Source organism: Scomber scombrus, chromosome 11, assembly GCF_963691925.1.
Source record: "Scomber scombrus chromosome 11, fScoSco1.1, whole genome shotgun sequence".
NCBI lineage: Eukaryota > Metazoa > Chordata > Actinopteri > Scombriformes > Scombridae > Scomber > Scomber scombrus.
In genome coordinates, this window is record NC_084980.1 from 8,108,177 (window position 1) to 8,118,817 (window position 10,641).

A 10,641-nucleotide genomic window follows, 5' to 3' on the forward strand; every position below is an offset into this window, starting at 1 on the left:
GTTATAATTTTCTTTATTTTAATTTTATTATAAAATCGTTCTTGTTTTTTTCTTACACTGAATTACTGAATTTTTACTCTAATGGTTTTATAATGTGTCTGTTTTTATGTTGCTGTCTTGTGAAGCTTTTTCGGAAAGTGCTTTAAGGGGAAATATTATTTTTATTGTCACTATTTTTTACACTCAACAGATAAATATATAGTATATTATGTCTATGAGATAAACTGCATAGATTGTCTGACGTCAACGTCGTGACGTATAACTTTGCCGTAAAGTATCTCCGACTGTCACAACCGTTAGTTCCACAGCAGAGGTCACAACAACTGAACCAGGTACAGTTATTTTTCTTCATAAAATCTTGAATTCATGGTCTGAACATGTCTTTTGTAGCTCCATCACAGTGGAATGCAGCAATACCTACCTACCTAACAGATACGAAGGTGTAAAGGAGTAAATAATGACTCATTAGGCAAATGCTGAATATTCTGTTAGCGGCTAGCATAATGCTAGCTGCTAACTATGCTTTGACATTATAATTTGGGTTAGTTTCTTTATTTCAGGCCAAGTAACGAACTAATTAGATGAAGATAGATGTGCACATACAACGTTAGGCATGTGTCAAATGAATGTCCAATAAGGAGCTGTTTGTGTATTAATTATTAGTAACTCCCCACTTTGAACCACGTTGACATTATAAAAACGTCAATACAAAGTCTCCACGCTCTTCAAACAGATAACAAAGACATTGCATTGTATTTGTATCGTAATGTCTGTACTTAAAAATAAAAAATAAAAAAAGCTTTATTAAACATTAAAAAAAGCATTTTAAAATAAGTTGTCTTTAAATTAGTGGTATTATGATAGTGGTTGCCATAAGGTTCATTGTTTACAAAGGTGATGCAGTTAACTTTAGCTTGAAGAAACTTAATTTTAGGATCAACTACTACAGTGAATCCTAATCTGTGGTATTTATACAGTGTTTGGCATTTAGTGGTGGATACTTGTTTAGTAAAATTAACCATTTGGAGAACTTTTTACTAAAACTTGATTCTTAAGCAGTGTCATTCCACTATACTTAAATATATCAGCATCTTTTATGTTTTTTTCCCCCATTACCAACACATTAAGTTTTTATAAAAATTAATTTCCTGAGGATAAATACATGCAGGTGGTGAGGAGCAGAACTGAAGCAGTCAACTATTCAGCTAAGACGTGATGCTGAAGTCCATTATGTGCATTATTATTAAATATGCAAATATCTGTGTCTGTTAAACAGTATGGGAGGTGACCACGGCCACAGCAAGCTGTCCATGCCAGACTGGCGGCAGTGGAAGGCAGATGGGACACCACTGGAGTTTACACAGCAGAGGTTGGCTGCCAGGGGCCTCAAGGACCCATGGGCACGGTGAGTATTTATATGATCTTGAGACGTATATGTACATGTGAAATCTCTCCCTGACTGTCTTACCTGTCACTCTCTGCAGTAATGAGGCGTGGAGGTACTCAGGCGGCTTCGCCCGTGCTGTGACTCTGTCAGATGTGCTGCTGAGAGGATTCAAGTGGGGCTTTGCTGCCTTTACTGTTGCTCTGGCTGTAGAGTACGCCCTGTTCCCACCAAAGAAGGGTGGCCACTAAACCTCATCATTGTTCCTAATACCCAGAACATGCCCTAATGGATTCTAACAATATAATGTATTTTCTGTTTATTAAATGTCTTTTTGATCAACACATGGCTTCATTTATTATTCTCACACACTATCACAAGGCTGTAGTACAACATAACTACTTTAATTCATTTTAAAATGGTGTTTCCATGTTAATGCTGTGTTTTAACAAACAAATACACCTGTAGTCATTAATTTCATCTTCCTGACACCAGGTTAGTCTCGTTTCCTCTTCTTGCTCAGTTTCCGCAAGCATAGTTTTAAGCATTTTACAGTCAGTGTTACGAAAATCAGCACTACAGTCACCAGCAGCGCTATTACATCCAAGGAAAGGTACTGGAACCAGTTGAGGTCATGGAGAGCAGGTCTGAGATGTTTTGCCCCTTTGTGCTGCATCACAAATTCTGTCCAGTACACTGAGAGGTCGAGTGGGTCAACAGGCCGGTCCTTATGAAGAGCTGACAGCTTCTGCGCATTCTCTTTATAACTGGACAGAGTGGAAGGATACAACACTGAGGTCAGTAGATGGCATGAAAAGCAGACTCTAAAACTAATAATAATTCACAATAATAGTAGTTTAAGCCAATGATTTAAAAAATATGACCCGCTGACCCCTCACCTGATATCACCGATGACCTCATTCAGCCCCCAAAGAAGGGTTTCTGTAGTGATAGAAAAAATATCCAACACGACTCCTACTCCCCTGCTTGCCAACCTCTGGGCATTGTCAGGCTGATCCCCGTTAAGTGGCAACATCACCATGGGAACAGCATGACACAGGCCTTCAAAAAGGCCATGTGAGCCAGCATGCGTGATGAAAGCCCGAGCTCCAGGATGTGCTAACACAAAATGCACAGACAGTTAGGAAAACTACTACCAGAAAATGTCTGATATTATGGTTTATAAAACGTAATCAGTCAAAACTGAGCAGTATATTTCCAGCATGGGTTGAGATATTTATTTACCTAGAAGATCATTCTGAGGCACCCATTTCATCATCTTCACATTTTCTGGTACGTTGTCAGGAACAAGCCCGGTGTATCTCCATATCACCTATCAAAGTTTTTTGACATTTTAATTGTTGCATAGATGCATGATATGGAATGTATCTTCATATATGCTCTTATACATTCCTGTACCTTCTGTGGAATCTGTCTGAAGGCCTCCAGGAAGACAGAGGTTGTCTCTTCTGGTAGATCTGACACCATGCTGCCCAGAGTGAACACTACAAAGCCATGCTCTCCTGACACCCAGGAATCCAAGTCCTGCAAAACAAATACAAACACAGACTTGAGATTTGAATTTGTCTTTCTTTCTTTATTCATCTTTGTATCTTGCTGCATTTAAGTCAGTGACGAAGTATATAGTACAGAGGTCTTACCTCAGGCAGAGGATTTCTCACGTTGCAGTTGATGCCACCAACCAGTACTACATTAGGCATCAGGGGGCGTGGGAACTCCAGTGTGAAGTCATTCCTGTTTAAATACATTATCAATTATTTCAGTGCAATTTAGAGTCATGCAAATTCACAAATAATGTTGTAGCAACTGATACACAGGGCAATCTTCCTGCCCTGTGTATCAGTGCTTCAGCAGAGGACAACATTAGTTGTTGTGTATCCCTCACACAAATATCAACATACTGTACAACCTTTGAATACGTTACCTAAGCAGCCAGATATCAGAGTCTGACAGAACTTCAGCTATGCCCACTTCCTCTCCCAGGAACTGATAGGCTATGTGGTCAAAGTGCCAATACAGCAGGCGGCACATCAGTGGCTCCAGTGCAGCCACCTGTACGTTATAGGTTAATAAACAAATGCATAAAATGTCTTGGTGCACAGAAAAACATCTCAATTAAAGTCATGCGAGTAAAATTTTAACAGTGCTGCTAAGTTAGAGCATATTTGAGACAAGTTTAACTGGGTCATCATGAAGCACATGACAGAAGAGATAAAAGTGGTGTGTTTATCCAGGCAATGTTTGCCAGAGCCAGGATCTCAGAAATCCTCAACTGTTTCTGCAGAATTTGGTGACAAAACGAATGAGATGAAGTAATGGTCTTTGTATGTTAAGACAGAATTTGTGGCTTACCTATTAAAGTGGCTACGGAGTGTACACCAGAGTTCATTTTAAAAATCAAAAACATGAACATCCACTCCATGCATCCATCTGTCCATAAGTGCTCACCAAAGTGTTGAAAACCCTCTGCTTGAAGCTCATTCTATCTGTGTATGAAGTGAAGAAGCGAGGCACGTATGAGGGTGGGGAGGGACAGCCTGCAGATGCCATATCCAAGGAACATGGAATGCCCCTCAGCAAATTAACAGTAGGAAGACCTAAAGGAATTTAGCAAAAAGTGATGAGGAAATGTCCAAATTCATAGTCACATAGATAATCCAAGTGTGGCACCACTTACCTAATTTCCGAGCTATCAATGAGCCTGTGGGCACCATGGGGTCTGTCAGGACGGCATCATAACCCTGCAGAGTAAAGAGGTGAAAATCAGCAGGCACTTTATTTTACTCAAACTTTAATAGGTAAATGCATTGTTCAAAATAACAAGAACACTTTACAGCATAACGTATGGATGTTTGCAGCTACCCCACTTTACAAAGATTTACAACCATTTTTTTCCTATATGAATATGGCTCTGCACAAACACACTCACCTGCTGTGCCAAATGCGAGATGAGACTGGCATTGAAAAGCAGGCTCTCTGCAGTGGTATGGATTAGGCCAGTGATTTTCTGGATCTGTGAAAACCGTTTCCTTATCTTCTCCATGAAAGACTGTGCGGATTTGTTCATGATGTCTTTGTGTGTGGACAACACAGAATCAATGAATGCCTGTTCATATGGAACAGGATAGGTCAGAGTGTCGTAGTGCTCCCCTGGGCCCATCCTCATGTTGAGCTCCGGTATCACAACAGTGACCCGGTGTCCACGACGACCCATTTCTTGAGAAATGGCCTTTATACCAATCCAGTGACTCCCATCCATAGGTACCACCAGCAAGTTGCCCAAGAAAGGTGAAGAATCATTCTGAGTTGCAGGAATGCTGTCAGTCTTTTCTGCCACAGATCCTCTTGCCTTATTTACAGCACCGTTGACCTCCACATCCGTGTTTAGCAGCAAGAACACAAACACTCCTGCTTTCCACATTGTTCTCTTTGCCTCTCTGTCTACAGCTCAGTGAAGCCAACACAGAGACAATATTTTCTCGCTCTAGTTCCCTCGTGCTCTCAATTTGCTCGTGCTATCTATGTCTCTGCTTTTACATGATTTAGCAAAGCTCCCTCTTGTCATAAACTGGTCATAAAACAATACTAAAGTGCTTCCTTGTTTTATGAATGAAGCACAAGTCGAAGCAGCCGTACTGTGTGTGTTCGTATGTGCTCCTGAACTTTGAAACATACTACCCCACTGAGCTCCAGTGGAAAATGCAGGAAATGCGGGTGTAGGCGCTGAGGTTCCTGCTGTTGAAATTTGGCTGTAGGTAGGTCAAAGTGTTGAGAAAACACCCCTTTTCCTGTGCTTTGAATGCCAGTTAAAGTTCTCCCTCCCTTCAGGCTCATCTGTCTGGGTTGTTGAAATTCCTCTGTGGATTAGCAGAGCTGTGTGTGTTCAAATTCCACACTAAAACAAATACAGCCCTCAACAACTGGCAGTCAAGGGTTATTGTAATGCACCTCTCAGTGACTTGTTAATGTGTAATTCCATTTATTGATAATCACACATAAACTGAAGCACACAATCACAGTGGATACAGCACCTAGGTGAGAGGGGGGAAGTTCAGTGGAAGATATGGCAATATTCTGCCATTCAGTGTGTTTATGTTCATTGTAAGTCAAATATCTGTATGTATAGTAAAAGGCATTTAATGAGAAATTCAATATAATAGCCCAAATCATTTTTACTGCTCCAGTCTTTCCAAACTTCATGTGTTGGCAGTGGCACACATTATTGACATAGGCCTCTTACAAATACATTTTAAAGCCTGCCCCTTAGTCATATGACAACATCATTCATTTTATTTTTAGAAGATTTTTATTATTATTATTTTATTATTTTTACTCCCCTGCTCACCAACTTCTGGGCATTGTCAGGCTGTTCCCAGTTAAGTGGCATCATCACCATGGGAACAGCATGACACAGGCCTTCAAAAAGGCCATGTGAGCCAGCATGCGTGATGAAAGCCTGAGCTCCAGGATGTGCTAACACAAAATGCACAGACAGTTAGGAAAACTACTACCAGAAGATGTCTGATATTATGGTTTATAAAACATAATCAGTCAAAACTGAGCAGTATACTTCATATTCCAGCGTGGGTTGCGATGTATTTATTTACCCAGAAGATCATTCTGAGGCACCATTTCATCATCTTCACATTTTCTGGTACGTTCCTGAAAAAATACACTCTCTCTGCTCTATGAAACATTAATCAAGGTTTAATCACACATTTACTGATCAGTCACATCGGCTATTGATGCATTCTAAATAGATCTGTGGTATAGACATTTTTTAATGAGGGGATTCTTACACTTGGTCACATACGGGTGTAGAAAAATGAACAGTAGGGTGGATTAGGGGTAATGTGGGGCACTGCAATTTGCAATTCAGACAATTTACGGTATTGGACTCAGAAGTTTCAGAATATGTGGATTTTGTAATCTGGGACACTGGCTTAGAAATACTTTTATTTATACAAAGCACCCGTATCTGCCACAACATTCTGAAATGTGCATGCATACTCATATTTGGTCATTTAATTTAGTAGGCTTACAATTTTTAGGTAAAAAAACTAGCAGTCTGTAATTTTAAACAATATAACTTACATGGTAGGCATATACTAGTTAGCTTTAAAATAATTGAACAGAAAACGAGATAAATGCATTGGAGCTTAATTGTCCCACATTAGTTAATGTCCCACATTACCCAAATCCACCCTATGTAAGGGTTAATTACCGCTCTGTGCGCACCCAGCAAATCAGCTACACAGAAATAGTGAAAAACAGTTTAACGCTCTATCTCCATAATTCAGTATTACATAGTTATCAGTCTTTTCACGTGTTTTTAACTTTACATCATGTATAATGTGTTGGGAATGAATCTATGAATTCACTTCAAACCGACCTGGTCGGGATACTGTAGTACCTGACTGACCCCAGAGGATGGCTGTAATGCGACTGATGCAAACAGCAATGAAGAAGAAGAAGAAGAAAGATGCGCGCGCATATTCAACGTTTTTTCTGCTCGAGCCAAATGGAATCAACTGATGCCCGCGAGATCACCTCACACCAGTCAGTATTACAGAAAGTAAGCAAGACGCTGTTTTCTCTTCATCTCATATCTGGTAAAATGAAACAAACAAAACATCCAGCTATGAACATGAGCTATGAACGACCTGAGACAGAGTAAGTTTTCAAAAAGAGTAGTTGTGTGGTTGTGAAGACGTCAATCATGGTAGACATCACTGTCTCTAGATGAGTTAAATCTCTATATCAGCTAAATCTCTAGATTAGTTAAATTTCTAGATTAGTTAAATCTCTAGATTAGTTAAATCTCTAGATAAATCAAGTGTCTAGATTATTTAAATCTCTAGATTAGTTGAGTCTCTCTAGATTAGTTAAGTCTCTAGTTGAGTCTGGCTAGTTTAACCACTGAACTGCGATGTAGAAGTGCTCACGTATTTCTTTCGTAATGTTATTCAGAGATGGATCACTGTGTCAGTTGGTTTGCAAGTCATCGCATTCATTTCAAGCGTATTTTAGCCGATATTCGCCACTTAACTACATCAGTTTGAAACAATAAGCATCTTTAGGCGTTCCTGTGTGTTGTGGAGAAGTCCTGACCCACATTTGCAGCAGTATTATTGGCATCTGGGTTAGAATAAAACAAACACAGACAATGAAATAAACTGCCATGTGTCGTCTGCATGAGATAGGTCAACATCAACAAATCAACTCCTGCATTAAGTCCAATTTATGAAGAACAGTGTGGCAAATATGAAGCTTGTCACAAGTGAGGTCAAACAGAGACACAACATCATGTTGCTGATGCTGTGATGTGTTGTTCTCTCCTCCACTGTTTTGATGATCTGACTGTAAAGTGTGTTATAACAGGACTGCAGCTGACAACCTTTGTGAAGTGGATGGCTTTCACTCATTGTCCATAAGAGTTGAATATTATAGGTAAGACCACATGAGGGTTTTCTATAAGTGGTCTCAAACTGTGACCCTGGTGAAATAAGATAAAGCTGCACACCTTAACAAGTACACACCATATTTGCAACAAAACTATAGATGCCTTATCTCAGGTTGTCACTGTTGCCCTCTCTCACAGGTCACTTGAGTATAATCTAAAGTGGGAAAGCCACATGTTTACCAAACACTCCTCCAGACTGCAAAACTCCTCCAAGAAGAATGCCCAGGAAAGTCCCAGTCCAAATAAAGATGTTATCCAGCGCCGGCTGAGGAGTAGGAGACATCCAACGTGGCAGAAGGAGGCTGACGATGGTGAAGTTAATACAGATGAGGGGAGCAGACTTGACATCATCGACCTCATCAACAGCACACACGATGAGGAGCATGTGGCGGTGGAGGACGATGGAAAGTTTGTAGAGGTACCTGATAAGGGAGTGGATGAGTCCGATGAAGACTGTGGCTCTGATAACGGCAGCATAGTTTCAGGTCCCTCATTCCTACAATTGAATAGTCCCAAGAAGCTGAAGCCTTTATATGGCCTGTGCCAGGCCTGTAGGAAGCTCTACCAGAAGGCAAAGAAGATGAAGGCGCCGATCAAAGACAAACTCTTAGACAATGGTAAGTGCAGTTGTGCTTTGTTTAACTCTGATATACTCTTCACGTTTGGGTATTTAACAGTATCAAATCATATTGGGTCTCTCTACAGAAGCACAAATCATTCACGAGTACTTCATCAGTCATTAATAATGATATGGTCCATCGTTACATAACACTGGAGAACATAACGCTTTCAATCAGTGGTATTACATTTAAATGAACAGTATTTCTGAATGGTGGTTTTTGACCATTTTTGAATAAATATGAATCAAAAAATCAACAGAAATGTGCATCAGCTGCGCAAAAACATTTTTTGAATATTTTGTATAATCTGGGTCACATAAAGATAATACATCAAATTTCTGGCTAAAAGAAACATTTTTAAAGTGGGTTTTTTTTCCTTCTCTCAAATGTAAAAATGGGTCAAATTACACCCTGAACAGTATGTAAGGGTTAAGCAAGACAGCAAAACAGTGCCCTCTAACCAAAGTTATGATAGGGTTGCTCTTCTTGGTAAGAATTGAGTGTTTGTCATTGAGTTCACTTTAACATCACAGTTGTATTTGGCAGCATGCTGACAACAGACCAACTAACTGTCTGTCTGGCAAAATGCCCCAAAGATCCAGAAAACTGGGGATCTTGCAGGGTCAGTATTTGCAAGACTACAACTAGATTCCTTTTGAGATTATATCCCATCCTGCCCCTTGTGGAAATTTAGAAGAACCACCATAGCTGTGGCAGGGTCGCTCAAGGGTACAACACAAATAATTGGGTTGGTGTATATTCAGGGCACAGATGCCTTCTAACATGTACAAAACTGCAAGATTACATGTATTTTGTGGTTTGTTCTTCAGATCCCTCCTCCCTGACATGTGATCAGTGGGTCCTGCTCAAACAGTGGAGACCGAGGAGGCTGCCTGACTCAAGAGGGTACAATAGCTTGTGTGTACTATATGCGTATGGTTACGGACCTAAGTGGAACTGCTTTCACAGACAGTCACCAGTTCCCAAGAACATTTATATGCTGTCAGCTAATCATACCCCCGCCTCTCTGTTTCGACAGGAATCTAGAGCTGGTAAAGAGAAGGCTGGTGAAAAACAAAGTGAAGCGAAGCGAGCAGTATTTAGGAGACTCATGTGTCTGCTCAAGGCCGCACACTTTCCTCCAGAGGTAAAGCAGCTGTACACAAAACACATATCTCCTGCAGGTCAGTCAGCGCATTTACATCGAAAATGATTTGAATGTGATGCGTTCTTGTGTCAGGAACCTCAGGCGGTGTGTCCAAGTGCCAGCGAAAAAGCAGAGGAAGAACAGGAAGAAAGGAAAAAAGAGAGCAAGAGATGATTCTCAGGGTTCTCGCGTCGCCAAGCAGAAGCGTCTCCACGGCAACAACGCAGGCCGACACACCAGCATTAACTGTGCCGATGACAACGGGCACGGTAGGAGTCCTGGTTCTGAGGGTTGGCGCGATGAAGAGCGTGACGATACAACGGACGCACATGTGACTGAGATTATCCCGTCCTCGGTCACCTACGCACCGACAGTACGCATCCCAACCAAGCAGAAAGCAGCGAAGAACACGTCTGGATTTAGAAGCTTGCTTACCCAGATTCTTGGCAACACCAGCGTGATCGTCAGAGAAACACGTAAATGACCTTTTTTTAAGCCAAAATGAAACAAGTACAGTATTAGTACCGACACACTGATGCAGCAAGTGCTTATTGGTTTTTTACTCAGCTTCATATTTTTTAGGGATGCAAAGAACAATTGTATTTATTATTGATTCATCTGCATTTTTTTAATAAAACCATTTCTTCTTCATTTACATCAGCTAAGTATTGCAGCTCTGATATAGTTCTGTTCTTTGTCATTTACATCAGCTAAGCATTGCAGCTCTGATATTGTTCTGTTGCATGTATCTGTCCCATAATGTTCATGTTATTTATTCTGTTTACATTACAGAGAAGTGTTTATTTAAAACTTTATACAACAGAATCTGTGAATAAATGTATTTTTTTTCTTTTTCAAACATTCATGCTGGTTGAACAACAGACCAACTTATTTATTACTTTAATATTTTCATCATCAGCAGGAGTCGGAGCACAAACTCAACATCAGCCTCCATGTAAAACATACAAGTGGCTGGTAGATTTGTTTCACTCACCACCAGCCAAAA

The 10,641-nt window shown here is 40.4% G+C and overlaps 3 protein-coding genes across 5 annotated transcripts; 2 read left to right on the plus strand and 1 right to left on the minus strand.

The window, feature by feature from the left end:
• Nucleotides 1-276: 276 nt before the first annotated feature.
• Nucleotides 277-1,726, plus strand: ndufb3 (NADH:ubiquinone oxidoreductase subunit B3). Its single transcript, XM_062428591.1, has 3 exons — nucleotides 277-332; nucleotides 1,277-1,405; nucleotides 1,485-1,726. Exons 2-3 carry the CDS (start codon nucleotides 1,278-1,280, stop codon nucleotides 1,633-1,635), a joined length of 279 nt encoding a protein of 92 aa, XP_062284575.1. The 5' UTR covers nucleotides 277-332; nucleotide 1,277; the 3' UTR covers nucleotides 1,636-1,726.
• Nucleotides 1,727-1,767: 41 nt separating this feature from the next.
• On the minus strand, nucleotides 1,768-5,225 carry LOC133990313 (UDP-glucuronosyltransferase 1A1-like). The gene is made up of 9 exons (XM_062428590.1): nucleotides 4,335-5,225; nucleotides 4,083-4,146; nucleotides 3,854-4,002; nucleotides 3,330-3,457; nucleotides 3,046-3,139; nucleotides 2,804-2,929; nucleotides 2,630-2,717; nucleotides 2,284-2,503; nucleotides 1,768-2,151 (listed from the first exon to the last, which is right to left on the minus strand). The coding sequence occupies exons 1-9, from the start codon at nucleotides 4,824-4,826 to the stop codon at nucleotides 1,881-1,883; spliced, it is 1,632 nt and encodes a 543-aa protein (XP_062284574.1). The 5' UTR covers nucleotides 4,827-5,225; the 3' UTR covers nucleotides 1,768-1,880.
• Nucleotides 5,226-6,932: 1,707 nt separating this feature from the next.
• On the plus strand, nucleotides 6,933-10,385 carry si:ch211-227n13.3 (uncharacterized). Of its 3 annotated transcripts, none has more exons than XM_062429341.1 (6): nucleotides 6,933-6,980; nucleotides 7,787-7,855; nucleotides 8,007-8,485; nucleotides 9,319-9,394; nucleotides 9,528-9,635; nucleotides 9,729-10,385. In XM_062429341.1, the coding sequence occupies exons 1-6, from the start codon at nucleotides 6,940-6,942 to the stop codon at nucleotides 10,117-10,119; spliced, it is 1,164 nt and encodes a 387-aa protein (XP_062285325.1). In that variant the 5' UTR covers nucleotides 6,933-6,939; the 3' UTR covers nucleotides 10,120-10,385. The 3 variants fall into 3 exon arrangements, with proteins under 3 accessions (XP_062285325.1, XP_062285324.1, XP_062285327.1); XM_062429340.1 differs by having other exon boundaries at nucleotides 6,951-7,078; XM_062429343.1 differs by lacking the exon at nucleotides 7,787-7,855 and having other exon boundaries at nucleotides 6,952-7,078.
• Nucleotides 10,386-10,641: the final 256 nt, after the last annotated feature.

Bases quoted from the DNA above. Each gene is read 5' to 3' on its own strand.
- ndufb3 (XM_062428591.1), top strand. From the start codon at position 1,278: ATGGGAGGTGACCACGGCCACAGCAAGCTGTCCATGCCAGACTGGCGG. The intron at 1,406-1,484 runs GTGAGTATTTAT...CACTCTCTGCAG, and splicing joins CTCAAGGACCCATGGGCACG to TAATGAGGCGTGGAGGTACT.
- LOC133990313 (XM_062428590.1), bottom strand. From the start codon at position 4,826: ATGTGGAAAGCAGGAGTGTTTGTGTTCTTGCTGCTAAACACGGATGTG. The intron at 4,003-4,082 runs GTAAGTGGTGCC...AAATTCCTTTAG, and splicing joins ATTGATAGCTCGGAAATTAG to GTCTTCCTACTGTTAATTTG. The intron at 2,504-2,629 runs GTAAATAAATAT...ATTTTGTGTTAG, and splicing joins GCCTCAGAATGATCTTCTAG to CACATCCTGGAGCTCGGGCT.
- si:ch211-227n13.3 (XM_062429340.1), top strand. From the start codon at position 7,023: ATGAAACAAACAAAACATCCAGCTATGAACATGAGCTATGAACGACCT. The intron at 9,395-9,527 runs GTACAATAGCTT...CTGTTTCGACAG, and splicing joins AGGCTGCCTGACTCAAGAGG to GAATCTAGAGCTGGTAAAGA. The intron at 9,636-9,728 runs GTAAAGCAGCTG...TTCTTGTGTCAG, and splicing joins CCGCACACTTTCCTCCAGAG to GAACCTCAGGCGGTGTGTCC.